Source organism: Solanum lycopersicum, chromosome 10, assembly GCF_036512215.1.
Source record: "Solanum lycopersicum chromosome 10, SLM_r2.1".
Taxonomy (NCBI): domain Eukaryota; kingdom Viridiplantae; phylum Streptophyta; class Magnoliopsida; order Solanales; family Solanaceae; genus Solanum; species Solanum lycopersicum.
The window spans coordinates 1,036,381-1,062,241 of record NC_090809.1 but is presented as its reverse complement, the minus strand read 5'-3'; the positions used below and the strand labels follow the sequence as shown (position 1 = coordinate 1,062,241).

Genomic DNA, 25,861 nt, shown 5'->3' with positions numbered 1-25,861 from the left:
AATATTTGTATATAAATTTACTTATTATTATAATATTAACTTATGATGATTCTAAAAATTCATAAACTTTAAATCTCGATGTTTTTGTACTATTTCAACCCTAGTTACTTGTTGACAAGAAGGGCAAAACATGGGTAAACATGAATTTTGCACCAAGTGGGAATTCGACAAACATTAGGCACACACACCCTGCTTTTGTCTCCCATGCATGTTTTGCCAAAACCAAAAGCTATAAAGGCGACTCGCAAATAAATTAAATATTTATCTCAAAAATTATATTGTATATATATAAAACACTCATTATATATATATATATATATATGACAAATCTCGAACACCTTGGCGCAATTCATCCATTTATCACCAGTGAATCACATCTCTATAGTTTAAACCATAGGTGTGTTGGATCAATTGAGAAAAAAAAGTATATCATAATTATATAGTAATATCTTGAAATGATTCGCCACTAACACATACATGTAGTTTAATGCATAGTTGGGGGTAGGGGTGGGAGGCGAGTATTTTGTATCATTCAAGTTGAATTATATGTATAGCGATATTCTGTAAACATATTTTGAACATATCCTAAAGCATTTATGATATAATCTTTATATTCGAAAAAGGGCAATGATTCATTCTTAAGACCACAATGACCATGTGTTGTTCCAACCCTACTTATAAACATGGAGGCCAAAACTTGTGTAAAATATGAAATTTGCACAAAAACATTAGACAGACATGATCACTTGTTTTGTCTCCTCATGCTTGCCAAAAACTAAAACTAGCTAGAAGCAGCTGGCAAAAATAATCTTTACTAGGCAGCTATAATTCATATTGTCTGGCACTATTTTTTGTGTGTGTTTTTATTACCTTTTACTTTGGTTATCATAATATTTGCATAGGTTAATATCTTTTCATCGTTGTATTTCTTTATTATAAAATTGTTCTTTTTATATCGGTTACACCAATTAAGGATTTATCAGAAATGTTATTTCCTTCGAACCTTTCTTTTGAATGGGAGAATTCGAAGAATCTCTCTACCTTCACAAGATACGTAGAACGAAAAAATTTGAATAAATAGTTCCAAATATGAAAAAGTAAAAGAAAAGGTTGAAGAGATCCAACATTGATCTACTATATATTCATTAAAAAATAATTCACTTTGTCGTCAAACTTGCACCCACCTAATTCCGTCCCAAAGTGAAACTACGTTATCCTTCTCACAGCTACTTATGAAATTATATTAAATGACATAGTTTTTGTTGAAATGGAGATGATAATTAAGTATGTTGTACTTCAAATCCTTCACAACATTGAAGAAAAGGGAATACAAAGTTCACTTACATCGACTACTAAAAAAATGACATATTCTCTGCCTCTAAGAAGTATCTTTATTCACTTTTGTATCGGAGATAAAAATTTCATTAAAAAGATTTGAAAATGATATATTAGGTCAATGTTCGAAGTGTAATTAGAATCAATTTAATCAAATTTCATAGTTCAATTGAACGTGATATATAGATTGATGTCAAAAGTTTACTCTCACTTAATTTCAACTATAATTTTACATGATATATGATGATTTAATTATTTATTCTCTTGATAAATTTTCATGAGTCCTTTTGGTAAAATAGGTGCTCGTTAAAATATTATTTACTCCTTGATTAGTACTCCCTTTTTTTCCGTTAAAAACAATAATTTCAAAATTAATTTAAGATTAACTTTATTTGATAGTTAATGACTATTAACAGTTAATCTTCTAATTACAAGAAGTTAGGACACATAAGAGTTATTATATCTCATTTATTTAGACAAATTTTAAAAAATTTGTTTTTACTACAATTTTACTTAACCACAATTTTAAGCACAAGTATAATATAGGCATAATACATATATTTGCCCTTAAACTTGACTTTAAATTTTAAGTATGACCTCAAACTTTTTACGATGCACAAATAGACGCTTTAACTATACTATTTTTTTTATTGAGACACGCCACTCAATAACTGCCAACTAATTAAATATTTTACACGTCATTGTTTTAATGAAAAATTACAGTCATTTAAGAACTAAAAAAATTAAAATTAAAATTAAAATTTGAAACAAGTTGAAATTAAACCCCAATCCTCAAAAAAAAAAAAACCAACATATCAACAAATAATTGTCAAATAAGGTCATTTTGTTTAATATTTTTCTTTCTACATAGTATTAATTAATATATACACTTCCTAAAATTTACTCCAGTAACAATTTCATTCAAAATAATACTTATGTATATCTTAAATACTTGTTATTTTCAACAAGCATCCAAACTACCATTAAAATAATAAATAATTTCAAAAAAGTCTTGCAAATATATAAAACACCAAAACTATAAAACTATAATTTAATTGTTTTTCGAGAAATAAAATTATTGAAACAAAAGATTTAGAAGTAATTGGGATCAGACTGACGTGCAAAATTTATTCAGCAAAGCACAGATTAAACTGTCCCTCTGATGTATCAATATATTCTCATCATTTCCCAACTACTTTATTTAATTTAAAAGTCTACAACGACTAAACACGATACAAATCTAAATTAGTCAATTCAATAAATTTCATAAATATAATATAATGGAGCATGGACAATGCAACAAAAGCACGACACAAATTTAAATTAATCAAATCCACAAAAATGTAAACTGAAAAATAAATGTAATTCATGACGAGAAGTCAGCAACATGGATCATGATAAATAAAGAAACACGACACAAATCTAAATTAGTCAAACCAATATGAAGAGCGGAGAAGCTCACGAATTTAAATTGATCAAATAAGAATAAAACATGAATTTCTACTTGTATTAGAGAGAAATAAAATTCTCCAATTAAAATAACTTTCTAGAGAGAAAATAACTTAGTGAGGTTGAATGACTTTGCAATAGTTGCAGCTTTATTTATCATAAAATTTTGAAAACCCTAACCCTAGATTTAATATTTGTGGGGGATTGGGCCGACGGATGTAAAACAGGCCTTTTTATTTGAATTGGGCTTTTGTATACTAGGCCCAAAAGAGTGTGGGCCTCATTTTATTCTTTTGTATATTGGCCCAAAGGATTGATAGTGTATCTTTGTTGAGTATATATGCAAAGTTATTGAATAATAACTAAAGTTTGGAGTTGACTACACGAAATAATATTAATCATATTTTTAAAACTCAAGTGTGGCGGTAAAATTATCTATGTATGACTTATAGGTAGGGCGGAGTTAGAAGGGGGAACGGGTATATACAAGTTATTTTTTAGTGTATATACAGAAATTTCCCGTGAACACAAGACTAGAAGTTGGCTTGGTGATTTACGGGGTTCAATGTTTGTTTAGGAATTCCAAGTTCAAATCATAGGCAATACATTTTATTATTCGAACCCAATGTATATGGGTCACTGATTAGTAATCGTTGACGTATAAGCTATCTACATCATACCTCACGGATTACTACAACATAAGCAAACTCACACAAAGCAAAATATCACACATTGCTACCAATTATTGATGTCTCTCCAATGACAAATTAGAACTTGCTCATAGTACAGTTTCCACTTGTATATCGTGTTTGGAGAAAGAACCATTGGACAAGTCGGAGAACTTTACCTTCTTGGGACCTCATGGACATAAGATTTGCTTTTATTATACGATTAATACTTCTAAATCATAAATTATATGGATATAGAAAAAAACAAAACCAATCCGTCTCACAACGAGAAGACAAGATTTGAAGCAATTTAGCTCTAGCGCAACCTATATCTACTCAAGTTTCTTTAAAGTATCCCAACTATGTAAGATGAAGTGAAACGAAAAAACATATTATATTTGATCTCTAAGTCCGTACAGAACAAACCAATAGTCTAAATTACATAATCAGACCAATCAGACATATGTGAAGTATGGTCCATTGTCAAACTAGGAATTTTATCAAGTTTGATTGGATTTTCTTTTCCACCAATCAACCTAGCTGGATTCCCCACAGCAGTAGTTCTTGCAGGCACTTCCATTAACACAACAGAACCAGCACCAATCTTAGCACCATCTTCAATTCTAACATTTCCAAGAACACAAGTACCAGCACCAATCAAAACACCATCACCAATCTTTGGATGCCTATCACCACACACTTTACCAGTACCACCTAATGTCACATTATGCAAAATTGACACATTATTACCAATCACAGCTGTTTCACCAATAACAACACCAGTAGCATGATCAAGCAAAATCCCACTACCAATTTTAGCACCAGGATGAATATCAACAGCAAAAACTTCACACACCCTATTTTGTATAACTAAAGCTACAATCTTTCTACCTTTAGACCATAACCTATGTGATATCCTATGTGCTTGACATGCTAAAAAACCTTTAAAATTCAAGAAACAGTGAACATAACTAACACAAGCAGGATCCCTTTCTTTAACAGCTCTTAAATCATCTGTAACATCAAAAATCAATTCTTGATCCTCTATCAACACCCCCATGAAAAGCTCAAAAAGGGCATCACTAGGTAAACTTGAATTGCTCAATTTCAAAGACAAATGGTATGCCAAAGCACTTTCCATACAATCTTGAACCAAGATTGAATTTTTATAGTAATTTTCCAAAATGGGTTCTTGCTCAACATCAAATCTAGCCTCATCTTGCATTTTTAACCATAAATCAAGAACACCTTTTTTTTCAAAATCATCCAAAATTCCACCATTCCTGGTGTTTTTTAGCTCTTTTTCTGAAATGGGTGTTTGAGAAACATGGTCAGGGAAATTGGGTGTGCAATATTTTGTATAGTTGTAGACATGATCATCAATTTGAGACTTGTTTGGGTTAGGGGTTTTGGTTCTTGAAGAGTGTAAACAAGCTTTAATGGTGAAAATGGATAGTTTATTGTTGTTATAAGGAGAAATTGTTAGTACATTTTTGAGAAGAAATGGTGATCCAAGTAAATTAGTGGACATGGAAGCAAATTGTATGGAGGGAGGAGAATATGTGGCGGCTAGTAAAGGGATATGGCAAAGAAGAAGGCTACCATGGAATAATAAACTTGTGTAGTTATTTTATAATATTTTTTTTAACGGAATAAATGAGATTATTTAAATTAAATATTTCGAGTTTGAATAGGAAAATTTAATAGATTTTCCTAATGAGAACTTTTTTTACATCTTATACAACATAATACAACGATAATATGCTAAGTGAAATTTTGATTTTAATTTTGAATATGAAATTATGAAGTCATATTCGTGAGTAACATTTTACTTGAATATGAATTTTTTAATTTAATTTAAAATTAATGAAATCCTAATTGAAAAAAACATGACTAATTAAATAACACAAGATGTTTTGACATATTATTATTTTTATTATTGTTTTTTACTTTTCTATTCTTCTCATGTGATGAGTTTAGGTATTTAACAATTCAGAGTGGGGTTTATCAAAAACTTTTTCCTAAGATACTTTATGTTTTCCAATAAACAAAAGAACTTTAAAAATTTAAAAGTAACCAGTTGGCATTACTTTTGTTAATATATGTTGATTTATGGAGACTAATCTTTTTCTTTTATTTATTTATAGCATATGAGAAATGTGGACCACAAGACCTTTGGAATATAGCATATAATAAAAGAAAATGATCACATAGCTAAAGCACTTCCAATGGAGGAGAGGAAATGCCTTAATTTTATCATTTATCTATTTATCGTTAACAAATTATTTCGTATTTATTCTTGTCATTTATAGAGCTTCAGAATGAAATAAGTGAACTCTACGTGTTTAAATTCTTTAAGTGTAAAACGATCCAAATTTAACCATCAACTTCGACTATACTCTAAAATTACTCTCAACCTGGAGCTTTATTAAAGGTCAAGGGAAAAAAACGAGATTTTCTTCTAAAGGCAAAGGTAATTTTATGCCACATAGTGTCAAGGAATTGGACACCCTTCGTCGAAAAAAAAATAGCATATATACAAGTAAAATGATATACGAAATGATTAAATAACCTATTTTGGACACCCTTAACATAACAAGTTACTATTTTTGGACTCCTTTAAAAAAATTCTGGCTCCGCCACTCCTGATAGGAGGTAAAGTTATTCATGTTGGAAAGTCCTATTTGAGGATAAAATGTTTCCTATATGATTCCATTTTCAAAGACTCGAATCATAGATCTCTACCAACATACTCTAAGCTTATGATAATTTGGGAACTTACCAAACAGACAAAAGTATGGCCTGTATGTGGAAGTATCAAGCAATGGTCAAGGAAGTCTCTTTTGGAAAGCACAAGACCAAAAGAACAATGGCAACTACACACCCAGTTAAATCCCAGAGAGTGGGGTCTGGGGAGGATAAAGTATACGCAAACTTTACCTAGGTCTCGTGGAGCTAGAGAGATTTGTTCCCAAAAGACTCTCACCTCAAGTGAAGCAAATCAAAGTAGTAATGGAAAGGAAAAACAGCAATGATTTCTATTCTAAACCAGAACTAGCAACTCTATTCAGTCTCTTCCTACTTTTAGACAAGTACTCAACATCAACAGACATCAGCATTCTCAAGCAATAAGCGATGTATCATCGAAAAGAAAATTGTGAACATGTAAGGTAACAATGATATGAGATTGAAAAGATGCTCAGTAATCAAGTAATCAAATCATTACACAGAAAAAAAATATCTGTTTACCCTACTTCTCCCTGAGAAATGATTGTGTCGCTATGAGTACAAAATCCAAACCAGAAAGGAACTAGCAAGAGATAGACAAGGTTACGATGTGAAACAAGGAGGAGAAATTTTTTACTCAGAGCTTGACCTCCACATCAACACCAGCAGGAAGGTCAAGCAACATTAACTTGTCGATAGTTTGGGCAGTCGGGTAAAGAATGTCAATAAGACGTTGATGAGTTCTTATTTCGAAATGGAACCTGGCATCTTTGTGAACATGTGGAGATTTGAGGACACAGTAAATTCTCTTTTTGGTGGGCAGTGGTACAGGACCTACGGTCTTTGCATTTGTCGTTCTTGCAGCATCCATAATTTGCTTACAAGAGTCTTCTATTAGGGGTACCCAGTATGACCTCAATTTGATCCTAATCTTCTGCTTTGGAGCTGCCTGTAAATATGTTTAGATTGTTAGATGATGCCTACAATAATTAGAGAGAAATATCAACGTTTTTATACTAACTAGAGCTAGTAAAATTTGATACTACACAGCCACGATGAGCTTAATGCTGAATTAGAACAGCCACTGGACGCTTCTCAGCGAAGTTCATAGATTTAACTCGTACTGAATAAGTATCCAAGAGCTGGAAGGAGAAGCCCGAGATCACTTCACACCTCATGGTGCTTACACCTCTTGCATATCGAACAATAACTTTTCCAAGTCCATCCTAACTTTGAAATAATATTTTTGCAGGGACTCCCACAGATAAAACTTATAAACTGAGGGAAGCCTGTTCGTAAAATTCATAACTAAGTGAGAGTTAAAGGCGGAATCTGCAATGACCTTTCCAGTTTCATTAAAAACAGCATACTCCTGTGCAACCCACCACCTTCCAGTTTCACTATAATTCTAATATTTTTTCAGCTTACATGGACTTCTAGAAATGATTCAAAGATTTTCTTTTAGAATTCATAGCTGAACACAATTACTATCAAGCAAATAAGTGAACCAAAAAATCGCTTTAATCAAACCTTTATGAAAGTAGTCTTGATAGAAGTGAACATTTCAACCAATAATATTTTCCGATCAATGTTACTTAGTAGCCAGAGAGAAATACAACTCAAATTTATCCTTGAAGAGGATTGTACACTAGGAGTAATATTAATGACCTTGTTACTATAATAATGAAGCATCCCAACACAGTAGTGAAAGGTCCGAAAAGCATTAGATGTAGCTCGTGCATGCTTTATCCATTAGACAAATTTCTGTACTTTTGCTTCTTGATGCATCAATAAAAATTCTTAGAAGAAAATTATTCAGCGCACACAATTACTTAGAGGAGACGGCTAAGAGATAATCAATTCACTACTAAAGCTCCAGGTTACTTAAGACTTTCAGTAACTGAGGAAGACCAATTGGTTCCACAATCACCAATTTGAGGAATCTAACAGTGAAGAACTTTGTACGCTCATTTATCAAAAGTTGCCTGGCTGTTGAGCAGATTATATCATCATTGCAAATTTCCCTATAAGAAAATTCCAATTCACTGCAAGTGAATTTTAGGGTTGCTTCACTAAGTGGTATAGATAGAGTAGTTTTCTGATGTGATAATCTGCATGTCACAACTATTCTTTTTTTCATGTCCCCATGTTCTCCTCCAGCCATGAGGCTAGCTTTTGTCAGCACCAAGCAAAAGAATGTTATCATTCTAATACATTTTAAAGTCACTAGCCAAAGAAGAAAACAAACAACAAATATTTCATTAAGACTATGGACAAACATACAGCTCTATCCTATTTCATAACTGTTACCAACAAAAAAGAAGTATCCATCTCAATTAAGGCTGCAGCATAAAATTCAAAAAAAAAGATGTGTTCACACCAACACAAACAAAAATAAGCTTGAGTGATCAGTTACAAACACCAATACTGTATAAACAGTAAATGGTTGATTCCTAAGACTTGTCTAGTGTGTAAACTTCTACATGAGAGATAAACGGTTTAAATGGAAACATCTTAGTCATAATACATTGGCAAAATCTTGACTACATTCTCTTAGATAGAAACAAAATGCACATAACATAAAGCAATGCAGAAATCTCAGAAGGAATCACGAGTCATCAAACATCACCCCCTAAAAACACTGCCTATATGAACTTCACAAAAAGCACAGCGGTGTCCCAAGCGAATAAAGGTTACAGATTGAGATAGATTCACTAAAATAGTCTACTTTCACTGAACCATCTCCACCCCACCTCAATAATGGTGAATGTGTACACAAGATTCCTTATACGCAAACTCAACTAATTTAGGATAGGCAAATGCACTAGTTGATTTTTTCCATCTATTCAAACCTTGGTATATATAGGTGGATTCAGAATTTGAACTCTATGGGTTTTAGCATCGAATCTACAATATTTTAAAAGTTATGGATTAAGACCTACTAATTGTTGTAGTCTCAGTGAACCTCTACAAACTTTATATTTATACTCAACATCATAGTAGTTGGCTCTATGAGGCTACATTCGCCTTTGTCGGTAGACAGAGTTACCTGATACCAGTGCTTCCCAGAGGTACCAAGTGCGGGCAAGTTGGTCCAGACACCACAGTTAGTAATTAAAAAATTAAAGGACTGGAAGAGAAAAAGTTTACCTTGTCAGAGTCACCACCAATACTCAGCGTTGAAGCAGCTAGAATATCCTATAAATAAAGCAAAATGACAAATACTCAACATCGATTCAGCAAAATGAGGAACAACCAGCAACAATTCAGTAAAAGACGAATACCCAGCAACAATTCAGTAAAAAGACGAATACCCAGCAACAATACAGTAAAATGAGGAATACCCAGCAACAATTCAGTAGAAAGACGAATACCCAACAATAATTCAGCAAAAAAAAAGCATTTTTTTTAATGTTAACCACACAGTATAGTCTACTGAAAATAGCCCAAATAATTAACAAACCTCAACATCAGCTTCAACATTCTGGGCATCCAAAACTTCAGGAGAAGCAAAAACCTTAGTTGTAGACACTCGAGATTGGTTGAAAACTTGTAACTTAACAGAATTTGAATGCAAAGACAGAAGAGAAAACTTGGGTTGTGCAGAAATGGAAGATGAATTACACATTGGAAAAAGAGCTGCTGAGAGTGAAGACGATGAAATCGCCATTTGGGTATTCACTAAAGTTCGAATTTGGTCTCTAATGGAGATTGGAGCTCTCCTCCTTAGGAGCTTCTTCAATTTTTCTGTGTTTTAAAGCTTATCCGAAGAAGAGAAATAACTATACAATTTTCTGTACAAGGCTTATCCTTATTATGTATTTTCCCTTTTTTTATTGCTTCTTAGGCCCAAATATTTACCTAGTATTTGGACAACATTTGAATTAATTTTCTAATTTTTTTTTTGTTACGTTTGATAATTGATATAATACATAAATAGATATTTATATTTGATTTCTAATTTTTTTTTGTTATGTTTGATAATTGACATAATACATAAATAAATATTTATGTGACTTGAGTTGGAGTATTCAATTATTAAGTGTCTAGATGTACATACTCAAAAATTGAACTGCTTACTTATAAATTTAAGTGTTTATTTACGTATTATGTTTTTGATAATCAAACTTCAAAGTATCGCTATCTCCGAAAGAAAAATATTCTTGTGTTATTTTGGAAAAATTGACATAAATAGCTATTCATCAAATTGAAAATTTGAAGTTTTGTGAGTATGTCCTAAAAACTAGTCTTAATCAATTTTAGGAACGTGAGAAATATTTGAAGATAAAATAAATCTAATCAAATTTCACGGCTAAGCAGATATTTGAAGTTAAAATTTCAAACTCTTTATCACCAAAACGCTAGTGAATTGTCTCTCTGAGTAGGAGAAAGGACAACCTCATACTTCAAATGACGACAATTAAAAACTCGATAAATAATGAATCAACCCATCTACTCATACTCTTCTCCACTTAAATATCAAGTAGGCTTTCATCCGCAAAAACTTAGAACCCTCACATGCACGTAACCCACACACCATGTATTCTACCCATTTACTCGTACTCTTCTCCACTTAAATATCAAGTAGGCTGCATCCGCAATAACTTGAAACCCTCACATGCACGTAACCCACACACCATGTATTCTACCCATCTACTCATACTCATACTCTTCTCCACTTAAATATCAAGTAGGCTTCCATCCGCAATAACTTGGAACCCTCACGTGCACGTAACCCACACACCAGGTATTCTACCCATCTACTCATACTCTTCTCCACTTAAATATCAAGCAGGCTTTCGGAACCTCACATGCACGTAACCCACACACCATGTATTGCACTCTTACCGGTAGAAAAGAAAACCATAGTGGTCAATATTCCATATAAGTAAATCTTATGAATCATATGATGCAATCTTAATGTCTTGAAATTCAGAGAATAATACATACTGAATCAACCAGCTGCTCCCACAAACATTGACATTCTTAATTATTACCAAAGAGAAAAAGAATGCAGGCATGTTGTTAGAGGATCAACTATTCTCAACTGGCACAAATATTTTGGCTACACAAAAATGGGATTGTAGTATTACGTCTATCTATCAACTATTCTAAATCTTACAAAGGAATAGTTTTTAGGTTGTTTTTTTTTAAAATTTATGCCTCTCAAAAACCAACTCATATCTCTAGCGGCGCCATAATCGACCATGCTGCTTTTGCTCTTGCATACGCCTGCAACCACCAGATACGTTAAGATCATCAAGAAAAATAGTGTCTAAATAGGAAAGGCACATGAAAGAATACTAATACAGAAGAGTGAAGATGCAATAGTGCGTTTGCAGATCGAAAGAAAAGAGGTTTGGCTGAGACAAATCTATGTCGTTCAGACTATGTCGATGGTTGTGTGTCAGACACGGTTATTGCAATAATTTTGGGGAGTTCGAGCAACATAGACACCAACAATAATAAGGGGTCAAAACAAATTAAAGTGCACAAATAGGAAAGGTACAAGTTGGAGATTATGAAATAAAAGTTATTAAAGCAGAGTGGAGATGTAAATATAGTTGGAGGCACATAGTTTGCAGCTTGAAAAGTAGACAGGTTTGCTGAGACAAACCACCTTCGACTGTGAAGTAGTAAGTTGATATTACAGAAATTAATTTAGGGAACGACAAATCTCAAATACGCTCAGTCAAACAAAAATACATTAAACAGAATTATCCACTGTGACTCTAATACACAGCTTACCCAAAAAACTAGATGAAGACATTTCCAGATAAATCAGCCAGGAAGAAGGAAAAACAACGTGTGCCTCTAGAGATTCAAAGCTTTTTGCAGCTCATTCAACCCGCTTACCATTTTATTCGGTTAAGTTTCCCGCTAGTACTCCTTTCATTCTTTCTTTTGCATTTTTTCTAAGATTCTTTTTTTAGGTGGGGGTGGATTAAAACTTCCACCTCTCTCGCAAATACTAGATAGGGAAAAATGCATCAACCTCTCACTCCGTAAGGGGAAAGGGTAACTCGAAAGGAAACTAAAAGGCGAGAATATAGAAGTCACAGCTCAAATGGCTACAATTATCCGGGACTGTGGGGCAAAGAATCAATTTATGTTTCCAATGTACAAGACGAAGTTAGACTACACCTGTAAACCCCCCTCCAGTCAGTCCCCCAATCCCATATACTAATAAAGAAGAAGACATGTATTCATAACATTTATTTGACTCTAGGGACAGAGGAGAAAAGGCAAAGGGGGAACAATATGAAGAGGCAAACTTCATGAATAAAATTCAAGACAAAAACAGAAGCATCCTAAGACACAGGGTGTTGAGGATTTGTAATGCAATGGAATAGCCAGTAAGTACTGAAAAATAAAACATGGGAAACATGACCTTTGGTGCTCTTTAGATCGCTCAACAAACTCTTTAGGAATATCACGTCCTTGGTATGAAGCTAATACAGCTCGGATATCAGCTGGCCTGTGTTTAGCAACGTCTGCACTCAAAAATCAAGTAGTCATTAACAGGGACCTCCGAGTACTCCCAAAAACAAAAATACAACTAGGCAACGTCACTTAAAAATCTGCTTACATTCAAGAAATGGAATAAGATCCAAAAGCACAGTATCGTCAGCCTCTCCTTTCCAAGGTTTTATTTCTAAGCAATTTTCTGGTTGTAGGCTACTTTCTAGTGCATGTCCACTCAAATATATTATCTTTGAGGGATCCCGATTCAACTTGGAAAGATCCTGACAAAAGAAGCAAATGACCCAATATGGGATTCACAATCATTATATTATTTGCAAATGATTCAAAAGAGGAAAAAGATGTGTAAATGTATTTTAATTATTTTTTAAAAAAACAAGAGAAATCTTTCTTATAGATTTTCATGTAGAATCTAAAGCATATTGCATAGAATGTACAGAAACTAAAGCAATCACATGTAGAAACATTCACATTACATGGATGACGGGAGATGAGATTCAATGCTGGTCGTACTAAGTCAAGCCCTCTGACCAAGTTATATGTGATTTGAACATTTCCAATGGGCTAAGGTGAAGAGTCAAAAGGCCTATTTAGAAGAAAGCATGCATTTACACACTAATACAAAGATCAAGACAAATGCTCTATGTTTGATAGCTAACCAAAAGCTTAAGCCTTCCGGCTAAGCATGGTTCAAGAACTCTACAAGTGTCTAGACTCTTACTAAGTTTCTATTCTCACTGTCAACATTAAACATTCATTCACTCTTCGAAATGTTAATATCATGTAAAAATTTTCCACAAGGATAGCAGATTTGGTCCTGGATCAGCAAAGCATTTTAGCTATAAACTCAGTGGTATCTAAAAACAGAATCTATCCATTTTACCATGCAAAACAGCCACAGGAGAACTTTACATCCTCAATCATGTATCTGAATTTGTCTCCTTTAGCCTTCCTAAAATATTAAAATAGTTGTGACCTGTTTAATTTGCATGCCTCTTGATTCTTTCTAACCTGATCATGTCTCCCCTATGTTCTATAAGCAATCACCCCCTCTTCTTCAGTAGAAGACCAAAAAAGGAGATACAACATAATTACACTGGAGATTATCCATGAAGCAAATGCATAAAAGCAATACATACTTGTCACAAAAATTAGTTAGACTACTCATACATATGTAAGACATCTTTTGCTCTTCATTATACTGTACCCATGATTTTAATCAAATACTTACCATACTACAACATCTATCTTATGCTGCTACAAGACTGCATCCCTTTTTCTTAAATCAAGTGAAATTGCCACACTAAAACAACATTGACAGTCAAGGATTAGCTTTTAACTAAACAGAGTTTGGACAAGTTCTCCTTCCTCTATTTTGCCTCAGAATAGTATAATTTTCTGGTCTCCACATTCTAGTCAATTGAATAATCTAGAAAGGAGTCTAGTGACTAAGGGGGCTTTTGGATTGGCCTTTTAAAGTAACTTCCAAGATAAAAGATAAAAGCTGTAAGTTGGTCATACCCAATTTTTAGCTTTTAGCTTATTTTTGTAGTTTTGTGGCCTAAAAGTAAGTGCTTAAAGGCACTTTTTGTCTTTCCAAAACACCTCCAAAATAAAAAATAAAAGCTTAAAAGCCAAAAGCTACTTAAAATAAGTCAATCCAAACACCATTTAAATGTGCTCACAATACAACAACATACTTAGTGTAATCCCACAAGTGGGATGCGGAATGGTGGTGTTTACGCAGTCTTAACCCCAACCTTGTGAAGGTAGAGAGGTCGTTTCCGATGGACCCTCACCTCCAAATAAAGCATATCAAAATCAGTAGAAAAAGGGAGTGCACCGTCTGGAAAACGAACATAGGCTTGTACCAAGGCAGTGTACTATTCAACCACAAGACCAATGGTGATGTGCTCACAGTAATAATTATATTAATATTTAATAAATCAATGCTCAAGTTTCAAAAGAAGTTCCATTTGCTTATTGAATAAGAAATGGGTCTTAGTATTGTTCCCATATTTGTAGTCATAGAATAATAATAATAATAGTAATGAATCTATAGATTAAGGAGCTCTTTGGGACGCATAGTAGTTTTTTTTAATGAAGTAATTAGTTCTATTGTAGGCATCAAGTAGATGCATAATAGTTACAAAAGCTTAGTAGCAAAAGGTCAGCTCTCCTTTACATTGTTAATTGGGACGCATACTAGTTATGCAGGATTACAACACAGTGATTATTTATGTGGTGATTAATAATATAGAGATTGTTATATATGGCGGATTACTTTGAGAAGGCATTTTATCTTTAAATAATTTTATGTATGCATTACTAATACAAATTTTATATTCCATGTTCTATCTAGCAGCAAGTATACACGAATTCCCGCAAAAAACTAATGCAGGAACTATTTAATACCGCTAACCAAATGTTGCATTAGTCATGCAGTGATTATATTTCTTAGGCAGTCAACGAAAAATTGTATTATATTAGTGGGATTTATGTTGGGAGTAAAAATTTCAATATGATCAACCAAACGACTCCAATGTGTCCTCACAGTAAATTAATTTCTATGTGCTATTTTGTTTGCTTGCATAGTCAATCAAATATAACAACTACTACAGTGTCTCAATTCCAAGAATGTTAAGGTATGCTATAACAGATCAAATGATCTAGAAATATTTCCCCTCCTAATGAATGAAGTCCCTCCAACGTACAGTGTCGAACATAATTATTGCCAAGGACTTGCAATAATCATGATAATTTTCTCTGATTTGTGTGTATTTAATAACGGTGGTGCTTAGGTTAGCTTGCACACATTTTAGCTAAACCTACTACTCTCCACAAGCACATTTACATGGAAATTCTGCTAACTAAGACCTAGGCAGATGGGCAGAAAGCACCTCGTGTTCTTTTGTTTTTGCTAGGATTTGAACCCCAGTCTCCAAGGTCTTTCTCACTTCATTGAATACTAGGTCATACCTTTAGGTGCCTAGTTTTGCGTATTCACTTGTGTCAATTAGTTAAACCGGAAGTTTTCGTCGCGTTCTATTTCTAATGGACCAGACATAGTACTCTGATGTTTGATCGGTCAATAACATCAGAGAGCTGAAATAATTTCACTTTAGTCAATCAACTCAATTTTTCCCGTATTGACAGGTTAATTATCCTCTCCCTTGCCACATTCTCTAGTATGAATCTATAAATGGGGTTCCCCATCTCCATATTAATGCCCATCCAGGGACATACAAACCACATTCTCCGTACCATGCAACTTGAAATAAGCTCTCAACTCTTAGGTGGGGGGCAAGGACGCTGTGAACAGAAAGCGTAAGCTTTTTGCCGGAGGGCACCATTACAACTAAAGAACCCTTCTAGAAATAGTATTCTCTAGTAGTTAATCGTTTGGAGCTAAGACTTCGAAAAAGAAGTATGAAAGTGGGGGAACGAGAATTCTGGGCAATAAAAAATCCGTTCCTACAAGAATGACATAAAGCCCACAATGGCACTATTTTCTTGGTTCAATCCAAATACAGTGGCAGAAAAATATCAAGAAAAAGAGATCTGGAATGACATTGCAGCTACATGACAAATATAAATAATAAGAAACATAATTTTCACTGGAGCATTAAGAGGATGAGGCCAAAAAGACCTACTCTGAAATGTTTGCCATCAACATATCTAGTATCACCTCTTGATAGTCTGTACCGGATGCAGTGCTTTGGATCCAATCTTTCGATAACAGGATCAACATACTGCAAAAACCACAAGCACAAGTTTTAAGCACATAACTGAAACAATATTTAGAAAACATTATGAGGGAAGTAAAATGTACCATGCTTAGTTGATCAGAATATACGACAATCTCAAAGTATTGAGCCAAATATTCCAAAAAATCCTCAACCCCAGGTCTTTTGAATGTTCTCCAGCCTCTGTCACGCTTATAAAGGACTCCAGAAGTCAGTAGTCAGGCAGGAAACATTAAAAGATGGAAAGATATAAATGCTTTGAGGACACAAAATATATCAGAAGTAAAACCCATAAGGAATCGTCAACTTATTGTACTAGAATTGATCCATAAAATAAAGTAAAGCAAGTTTAGGCCACTAATTAACAATATGTTTATGACTTGAATTTCTACCTTCCAATCAGAGTATATCAATGTTTCACTAAGATCGAGAACAAGAGTGAAGACATGTTGCTCAAGTGGATGCAAATCTGGCAGGAGCTTGTCTGATGTTGGTTCACTAAAACCCTAAAACATAGCAAAAAAGATCTTAGGTGAATTTCCTGAAGGATGAAGCATAAGAAGAAAGGGGTTTAAAAACTAAAAATGCCTGTTAAGAAACTCAACTCGAACTTGGTCTTCTGTCAACCGCCTTAACTCAATGTATAACTCAACTAACTTCGCAGGCACTGAAATATCAACAAAAAAAAAGAACAAATATCAGTTAAAAAGAGATATTGGGGCTTAAAATTAACAATAAGTTTGTAATGCATGTACGATAATACTATACACCAGCATTAAGAAAACGTATTATAGCATGCAAATATTCAGCATTGCCCAGCAGATTACTAAGCATACTAGCAGTGGGATGTGTAATATAAATAAACCCATGGACTAACTCAACAGCTGTGTCTTTAAATCGTAAGCCCCAATAAGACAATGCATGGACAGACCCATAAATCAATCACACTCTACAAAGTGCAGGACAGACATCCCAGCAGCCGATACTTCCATGTGGCAAAGTGACACAGCGCATAATCTGAATCCATTACAGGCTTTTGCATGCCACAATGTACTGACTAGTGACCAGGTAACAGAAATGTCATGCAAAGTAAATAATAACAAACTAATGCTTGAATTGTGTCATTAAAATGGAAGAGCATTGTTGAAAACAAGAGTATGTCTATAATGATAGTACATAATACATACAATAGAGACAGCGGTTTTCTCTCCGAGAAACAGTAAGTGTTATACGATAGAGACAATGGTTTGTGATAGCATAATTATTGTTGACATGCATGCGCACAAGGAACCACACAAATAAGAAAACTCAACCCCTTTTTGACTAAAACAAGATATATGTACCGAAGACAAGTATGAATCATCACCAACCTGTCATCGCCGAGGAGTATAGTAAAGCTTGAAATTTCTGCACAGAAAAGAAAACAATTAACCTCTCATTCTACTAGCACTCTAATACAACTACCAATTTCTTTTGAAGTAAAAGAACCCATGCATATAAGATAAGCCATATACTCTATAGGCTGTTTATTAGTTTAGTATGCGATTTGGGCTCTAAATTTATTAACAAATTCTATCATTTCATTAAGATTCCGATCTAAATTTTGAGCAATCCATGATTAGCTATTTGTTGCAGAAATAGGCACAAACGGTGAACATGAATCATGTTGATCAGTTGAAGCTAAGTGCATTTACTGAATTAGCAATAAGTAGAGCAACCTTCCCCCGCCACCACATCAGGCAGAATATATGTCTGTACTGTGTGTGTCAAAATCTTAATTTCAAACAAGCACAGGTTCACCAAAAGTTCACAATAAGTAAATATGTAATACTCAATATATGTAAGGCAAGACTCACATCCAAAGCAGATGCATCATCTCCAACAGCATATTTCGCAGATTCACGCAAACTTTTGGTCTTATCCTCAATTTCATCCGTTGTGTATGCTGTAGATAAAGGATATGTCAAAGATTATGGAATTATATGCATGATAACAAATACACAGAGACGATATATATAAACATACAAGTCCATTTCATACATTAGACCAAAATCCACCTTGATCAACATAAACTAAAAATCAAGTATACTACAACTGATTTGGTATCCAGCAAACATGTTAACCAATAAAAGATAAAAATCTTAGATAGAGACTGCACAGTAATACTTGCTTCATAGCTGGAACTTTGCATGGAGAGAACTAACTGGAGTTATAAAGGTATGACTACATCACTAAGCAAATAAAAGCTGATGGGAGATGAGAACAATTGCAAGATCCAGAGTTGAATGAATGATAACGGAAACAATAAGTTAAGTTTTTTCTGTAAGTTGGCAATTTTCACTGAATTTTCTTAGATTCAGATCATCAAAATTTAAGATGCAACACTTAAGCAAGTGCTACTGCTACAGCACTGCCCAGTGAATACTTCCAAATCCTCCCAAGAAGCGTCACAATCCACTCTTACAATATCAGACCAAAAAATTGAAACTCCCAGAGTTTGCATTAGAGTTCAATCCAAATCCATATAACTCAAGTGTTTAAATCCATATTTCACAATTTAGAAACCCAAAAAAAAACATGTGAATGGTGTGCCTGAGCAGGTAATACATACACTTTGCAAACTCTTGCAGGATTTTTTATCAAACTGCTTCACAAATCACTCTATTCACATACATAGCACATACAAAGAAGATCATTTAGCACCCAAGGGCATGTCCTAGAGATTAATAAAGTGGTTGAGAACCATAAGGTCTCATGTTCAAATACTAGCAGAGACAAAAACATTAGGTAAGTTCTTCCCATCTGTCCTAGCTTTGGTGGACAGAGTTAAGTGTTGCTGGTGGAAGGTCCGGGGTATCTTGTTGAACTGGTCGAGGTAATCAGTCAACCACAGAGAGTCCAAAATAGTTGTGGTCCCATTATAAAAACTCTGGCAGGATTTTTTATCAAACTGCTTCACAAATCACTCTATTCACATAATAGCACATACAAAGAAGATCATTTAGCACCCAAGGGTATGTCCTAGAGGTTAATAAAGTGGTTGAGAACCATAAGGTCTCATGTTCAAATACTAGCAGAGACAAAACCATTAGGTAAGTTCTTCCCATCTGTCCTAGCTTTGGTGGACAGAGTTAAGTGTTGCTGGTGGAAGGTCAGAGGTGTCCCGTTGAATTAGTCGAGGTAATCAATCAACCACCTAGAGTCCAAAATAGTTGAGGTCCCGTTATAAGAATCCTATATATCCATTTCAATTCACTTCATTTCAAAATCCAAATCATGCTAGCATTCAAATGAGAATTCAAATAACAGAACACAAAGTTCTAATTCAGCGAATAAACCAAAAAAAAAAAAACGAACCATAGGTAGCGTAACCAGCTGTGGCAACACCACCGGTAACAGCAGCAATAACACTGTACTTGAGAAAACTCCATGATTTATTCTCAGCTACAGAAGATTCCAGAGGAGGAGGAGGATTCTGAGATGGCGGAGCCTGATCTTTGAGCAGAGAAGACGATGAAATTATCGGTTCCTTTGGAGGTTCTGAAGCTACACTTGAAGAAAATCGCCGATTGCTCCTTGAAATTATGGAGAAGATGCGCGATTTCGATCGAGCAATAGCAGACATTGCTAGGGTTTAATAAGCTGAAGAAGATGAAATTTTCTTACAGAGAAGAAAGAAGTAGGGTTTTTGGATTTGACTTTTTTGTATTTGTAGTTACGAAGAAAAAAAATATTCCTCCTTCCGGTATTGTTTACAATGATTTTTATTTTTACAGTTAAACTATACAAATTTTGACTAACATTTTAAGATATGTATTTTTTCATTATATTAATATGAAAAAAATTATAATTTATAGTACTTTTCATATAATTTTAACATATCTAATTTTTTTTTTAAAATATTGAATTAATGTGATCTAATTTACCTTTAAAAATTAATTAAATTAACTTTCGATAAACATAACATGACAAATATCTTTAAACCGAGGGAGTATATAAGATGTGCGACTTTTGCTTTTTAACTATTAAATTTTCATAAGAACTCTAATAATATACAAAATACATTCAATTATCTGTTATATTTAAATTGAATTATCCTCTTTTAAGATATAAGCTAAACAATTATAATGTTCAAAATGAAAGGTTGTCCACGTCGTCATTGTATCAAAGAGGGATCTAATTGATTCGTGATTTCATAAAGTTGACACTATATTTTATATTTTAATTGAGCGATATTCTGTTTCAAAATATGACACAAATATATAAAGAAGATCAAACTATATATTTTTTATTAGCTTTTTAGCGATTGAATCTCTCTTCTTTAATAATAAAAATGAATTTTTACTCATTTTATATTTAAAATTATATTTTATTGTCAAATGAGTTTGTTAGAGTTGTTTTACTCTAATAAGGGAACAAAATCAACAACATATCATCGAAATCACATAAATAGAGTATGAGAAAGACTGAGTGTACAATAATTATCCCGTGAAAATAGAGAAGTTACCTTCGAAAGATCGTCAATTCGAATATAACAAATTAAAGTAATAATAGAAAGAAAAAATGATAGTGAAAAATATATAGTAATAAAGTAATACGAAAATAATAGCAACAAAATAATGTACTCTTTTTATTAAATAATACTTATCCACGATTGATTTTGTACATTTCTTAAGAAATTATAAATAGAAGGATAATTTTACAATATTACTCATTGAATATAGTAAATACCATGTATTGAAAAATGTAATAAGAAAATGAGTATAATTAATTATTAGGATAAATTAAAAACTAACTATAACATTGTTCATTAATTTCGTCAAGTGGACGACTATTATTGAACTGGAAGAATAATGATCAAAACAATAAAATCAAAACTCATATCAACAAGGACTATGATACATGTTAGGACCGAAAATAAGCAGGTGTAAACGCGGAAGCTAGCAAAGCAAACCTTAAAAGACCACGAATAAGAAGACAACGAGAAATATACCAAAAGACATAAAGACTTAGCGTGGTTCGGTCAATCAACCTACGTCCACAAATGAGATGAGCAAATCCACTATAAATATGATAGTACAAAATACAGAGAGAAACAACCTTAACCAATTCACTCGAAATACATGGGAGGTTCACACAAGTGATAACGTATCAAGCTTATGACTCATAAGTTCTCCCCCTAGTCAAAACTCTCAAAACCTTTAAGACTGCATTGTAAATGCTGATTAAGTTAGAAGGAACATGACTCTATTTATAGAGTTCTAAACTTTTTCCTACTAAAAAAATAATAGTCAATCAAAAAACTTTTCCTAAAAGAAAAACCAATTTTTGATAAGATTTTTAGAATAAATAAAACCTAACATAACACTGTGATAAATATTCCTTCATTCAGCTAAAAGGTTTCGAATTTGAGTCTTACCGTCCAAATGTGTTCGAACTCTAATGTGAACACCGAACGAGTGGGACCACTTTTGCCAGCTTCTTTCTTTCTTTGACAAAATTATTTAATTCAAAATGTCTACATCTAAATTTGTAATATTATAAACAAAATAATGAGGCAATGATAATCGCCATTAAAATTGTCAACGAAGCTTGAAAACAGCAGCAGATCACTCTATGAATATCTGATATTCTTATACTAATCAACTGTGAATCTGCACTTCTTTTTGACGAAGAAATCGAATGTACAGTTTACTAAAGAAGCACAAGTTTCAACAGAGTTAATAACTTTTTTCTCCAGGTAATTTATGATTTTTTTTCTTTTTTGTTGCTTAGATCTATACTCAGTGTTGTAGTTTTGAGTATTTGATTTTACATTACTGTTTTAATTAATTTTTTTTGATAAGTTTGATGAAATTCTGCAGCAAGTTATAGCTGAATAACTTTTTTTATTTATTTATTTGTGAAAGAAGGTGGATCTACATTATGATAAACTCTGTTGCTTGGATGGTCAAAATCAAAATCAAAATTGAAATCACATAGTATTTTTGTATCTTCGGGAAAATTCAATAAAATTGAAACGATACAGAGAAACATGATACTAACACAAATCGAGAAATGGTTCAAACTTTTCTAATTTTTAAAAAATCACATAGTATTTAATATCTCCAAATTTGTCTCAGACTTGGTGAGCATAGTAAATCCGGGGTGGATGTAGGATATATAATAGTTTAGACCTTGTATATACATTGACATTTTTATTATAAAGTACAAATATAATAGATTTTGAATCCGGTAAATCAAATGGGTTGTATTAGAATTTTGAACTCGAACTCATAAAGTTCAAGTACTTAATCGGCCTATGTTGCTTGGACACTTGGAAAATTGCATAGCTTTTAAAGGATCCGACACACCCTGACATTATTTTTGAATTGTCCAAGCAATATAAATGAGAAATGCTTTTGGATAAACTATCTATGTAGTATTTGATTACTTCCAATCTAAGACTTGGTGAGCAGAGTAAATCAAGGGCGGATATGGAGGAGGAATTAGCTTGGACCTTTGTATATGTGTTAAAACATTTATTACAAAATACAAATAATAGATTTCGAACCCATTAAATCAAATGGTTTGTGGAAGAATTTCGAGCTCAAACCATAAAGTTCAAGTTCTTAATTCGCCTCTTGTAGAGTGCCCCAATGTTGATGCTGGTGGGAGTTAATAAGCATCTGGTGTTATAATTGAGTTGTGCGTAAGTTGACTTGGACATCACCGTTACAAGAAAAACAATTTTTTTTAAAAAAAAGTTGTGGATAACGTATATATCTACTCACTCTAAACCCGTTTACTCTAGCTTGTGAAATTGTGTGTATAACATCTAATGGTTCTTCTTTGATTCTAAATAGGGAGTAATTTGGTTCTTACACCTTAATTTTTTACTGTTGTTGTCTCCATTCGGTTCCCGCCATCATGAAACCTGGGGTGGATGTACTATCTATGGTTTGGGTTCGGCAGAATCCACTAACTTTTGCTCAATGCTGAAAGTCCATGTAGTTTGCACAATTTATAAATTTACAATCTAGTAACTTCAAAGGATTAGTATTCCGGAGCTGTAAGCTTCAAATCCTTAATCCACTGTCTTACCTAGAACTAGCTAGATGAGGAAAAACTGGAGTTCTTCGAGTTTTAGTTAGACTTTATGATTAATATTGACATGGACTTGATCAGGCTCTACATCTAATAATCTTAGAATTAGTTGATAAGAGTGTAATACGTAGGAAGATCCGACTGGTAAATCATGCCAGAAACTATTTGCTAGCCAGAGCATCGATGATGATCTCATACATAAGTTATCATATGCTTCATGATGCCAACATAAGTTACATTATAATTGTGTGGTATCATGTACTGAAAACCATATCTTTTGCTGATGTAGTATGCTGACAAGTTCATTACAGTTTTATTATGTGTGTATGTCAGATCCATACAGTATTCTGATTTCTTCACGCATAGATGTGAGAACGTTGTCTTATTATTATTATGTTATAATCTTGTTAGTTTTTAGCAGAAGGCCTACCGGAAATAATCTCTCTACCTTCTCAAGGTAGGGGTAAGGTCTGCGTACACACTACCCTCCATGAACCTCACTTGCGGGATTACATTGGATTTTGTTTTTGTTGTTAATCTTGTTTGTTTTCTTGTGTCCTAAAATTTGAGCTTCTCTGACAAAAAGCCTCAATTCGTTGGGATTAATTAGTGAACTTAGAGGACTTCCACATTCTTATCCTTAATTTCTCTCAGGGTCTCTAGAGGCAGTTGATTCTGCGTGGAATGGCGGGCAGCAACATTAATCAGCCCTTATTAGACCAGCTGCCTAAAACCCTTCAAAATGTTGATTCAAGGAGAAGAAGACTTCGTCGACTTAAAAGTGCTCCTATGCCGGAATTTATTCCTGGAGAAATGAATGACATAAAGGACGACCAATCACTCCCACGTTACGAGTCAATATTGAATAAACTACATCCAAGTTTTAGGAAAGTCATTCTGTACCTGGTTATATACTTGGGAATTGGTACCACATGCTTTTACTTTGTTCAGAACCAGATCCAGGGAAAGAAAGTAAATGGAGTACTCGATTCTGTCTACTTCTGTGTTGTAACAATGACCACTGTTGGATACGGGGACCTTGTGCCTAACAGCTCAACTACTAAACTGCTTGCTTCTTTCTTTGTTTTCTCCGGAATGGCACTTGTTGGAATGGTTCTAAGTAAAGGAGCAGACTACCTAGTGGAGAAACAGGAAACACTATTAATCAAAGCATTGCATATGCGTGATAAAGTTGGCCCAAGTGTTATTCTAGAGGAAGTTGAAACCAACAAAGTAAGGTACAAGTGCTTCGTCATAACAGCCACTCTTGTGGTGCTAATAGTTGTTGGAACGGTGTTCCTTGCCGAGGTAGAAAAGTTAAGTACCATTGATGCCTTTTATTGTGTCTGCTCTACCATCACAACACTAGGATATGGAGACAAAAGTTTCTCAACTAAAGTGGGGCGTATTTTTGCTATATTCTGGATTTTGACCAGCACCATTTGTTTGGCTCAGTTCTTCCTTTATGTAGCTGAATTTAACACAGAAAGGAAACAGAAGGAGCTGGTGCAATGGGTTCTTTCGAGAAAGATGACAAATGTGGACTTGGAAGTAGCTGATCTTGATAACGATAGGGTTGTAGGGTAAGTTTTACTATAAAACTTCAACCCCAGCTACCAATAATTAACTCGTTGAATCTGTCAAGCAATTGCTTATTTCTCTTTTATTCTACTCTGTTGCATTACTAGTTCAAATTATTCTAATTTCTCTTCACTTCTCATATGCAAAGGGCTGCTGAATTTGTGGTTTATAAACTTAAGGAGATGGGAAAGATCAGCCAAGACGACATATCGCTCTTGTTGGATGAGTTTGAATGTCTTGATGTTGATCAGTCTGGAACTTTGTCAACCACAGATTTGTCACTTGCTCAATCATCTTGAATTGGAATGCAACTGCAGTGCTACGTAAAACTCTATCTTCAGCTACCGTGTCACATTGTTTCCACGAGTTTCTGAGAGTTTTCCTGGGACGAGTACATTCTTTACCACACTTGCAGACTCGTATCTAAATCTTGAACGCTATTTCCTTGTGTCTTGAGTGCTTTTGCACATGTATTTTAGTCATTTCCGTCCTGATTTAGCTCCCGAGTGATTTCACTCTATCCACTTCATAGAATGCACCATGTACATGCAGTGTTAAGTATACTAAAAAGTACAGTTATTGTGGCTTTGCTGGTGGAGTAGGCTACTCAACTCAGAAATTGTACTCTGAACTGTGTTTCTCCTGAAAGTTTGTTTACAGAAATCGCATAGCGCTTTTGTCTGGTGTAAGTTGTAAGCAAACTGAGCTATTTGATGTTCAATATACAAACGATGTAAATTTACCAATTTGAGATTGTTGTAGCATTCCTTCGTTATGTGTTACTTG

The 25,861-nt window shown here is 33.7% G+C and overlaps 4 protein-coding genes and 1 non-coding gene across 5 annotated transcripts; 1 reads left to right on the top strand and 4 right to left on the bottom strand.

Annotated features, from left to right (window-relative positions):
• Positions 1 to 2,436: 2,436 nt before the first annotated feature.
• LOC112940223 (small nucleolar RNA Z122) lies at positions 2,437 to 2,528 on the bottom strand. The gene has a single exon (XR_003244188.1). It is a non-coding gene; the product is annotated as a small nucleolar RNA Z122 (small nucleolar RNA).
• Positions 2,529 to 2,775: 247 nt separating this feature from the next.
• LOC101245503 (serine acetyltransferase 1, chloroplastic) lies at positions 2,776 to 6,484 on the bottom strand. Its single transcript, XM_069290556.1, has one exon. The coding sequence runs from the start codon at positions 4,981 to 4,983 to the stop codon at positions 3,886 to 3,888; it is 1,098 nt and encodes a 365-aa protein (XP_069146657.1). The 5' UTR covers positions 4,984 to 6,484; the 3' UTR covers positions 2,776 to 3,885.
• A 134-nt stretch (positions 6,485 to 6,618) lies between these two features.
• LOC101248722 (small ribosomal subunit protein uS10c) lies at positions 6,619 to 10,017 on the bottom strand. Its single transcript, XM_004248324.5, has 3 exons — positions 9,643 to 10,017; positions 9,330 to 9,377; positions 6,619 to 7,128 (listed from the first exon to the last, which is right to left on the bottom strand). The coding sequence occupies exons 1-3, from the start codon at positions 9,847 to 9,849 to the stop codon at positions 6,817 to 6,819; spliced, it is 567 nt and encodes a 188-aa protein (XP_004248372.1). The 5' UTR covers positions 9,850 to 10,017; the 3' UTR covers positions 6,619 to 6,816.
• A 1,013-nt stretch (positions 10,018 to 11,030) lies between these two features.
• Positions 11,031 to 20,229, bottom strand: LOC101255437 (mitochondrial import inner membrane translocase subunit TIM50). Its single transcript, XM_004248261.5, has 10 exons — positions 19,766 to 20,229; positions 18,265 to 18,353; positions 17,779 to 17,815; positions 17,014 to 17,075; positions 16,801 to 16,914; positions 16,495 to 16,599; positions 16,316 to 16,414; positions 12,769 to 12,925; positions 12,571 to 12,673; positions 11,031 to 11,411 (listed from the first exon to the last, which is right to left on the bottom strand). The coding sequence occupies exons 1-10, from the start codon at positions 20,031 to 20,033 to the stop codon at positions 11,366 to 11,368; spliced, it is 1,080 nt and encodes a 359-aa protein (XP_004248309.1). The 5' UTR covers positions 20,034 to 20,229; the 3' UTR covers positions 11,031 to 11,365.
• Positions 20,230 to 21,812: 1,583 nt separating this feature from the next.
• Positions 21,813 to 25,821, top strand: LOC101268147 (two-pore potassium channel 1). Its single transcript, XM_004248304.5, has 3 exons — positions 21,813 to 22,148; positions 24,149 to 25,077; positions 25,224 to 25,821. The coding sequence occupies exons 2-3, from the start codon at positions 24,179 to 24,181 to the stop codon at positions 25,372 to 25,374; spliced, it is 1,050 nt and encodes a 349-aa protein (XP_004248352.1). The 5' UTR covers positions 21,813 to 22,148; positions 24,149 to 24,178; the 3' UTR covers positions 25,375 to 25,821.
• Positions 25,822 to 25,861: the final 40 nt, after the last annotated feature.

Coding starts and splice junctions, on each gene's coding strand:
- LOC101255437 (XM_004248261.5), bottom strand. CDS start 20,033: ATGTCTGCTATTGCTCGATCGAAATCGCGCATCTTCTCCATAATTTCA. Junction 17,076..17,778: donor ATACTCCTCGGCGATGACAG/GTTGGTGATGAT, acceptor TTGATATTTCAG/TGCCTGCGAAGTTAGTTGAG. Junction 12,674..12,768: donor TCTTATTCCATTTCTTGAAT/GTAAGCAGATTT, acceptor TTTTGAGTGCAG/ACGTTGCTAAACACAGGCCA.
- LOC101268147 (XM_004248304.5), top strand. CDS start 24,179: ATGGCGGGCAGCAACATTAATCAGCCCTTATTAGACCAGCTGCCTAAA. Junction 25,078..25,223: donor GATAACGATAGGGTTGTAGG/GTAAGTTTTACT, acceptor TCATATGCAAAG/GGCTGCTGAATTTGTGGTTT.
- LOC101248722 (XM_004248324.5), bottom strand. CDS start 9,849: ATGGCGATTTCATCGTCTTCACTCTCAGCAGCTCTTTTTCCAATGTGT. Junction 9,378..9,642: donor ATGTTGAAGCTGATGTTGAG/GTTTGTTAATTA, acceptor CTTTATTTATAG/GATATTCTAGCTGCTTCAAC. Junction 7,129..9,329: donor TTGGTGGTGACTCTGACAAG/GTAAACTTTTTC, acceptor ACATATTTACAG/GCAGCTCCAAAGCAGAAGAT.
- LOC101245503 (XM_069290556.1), bottom strand. CDS start 4,983: ATGTCCACTAATTTACTTGGATCACCATTTCTTCTCAAAAATGTACTA.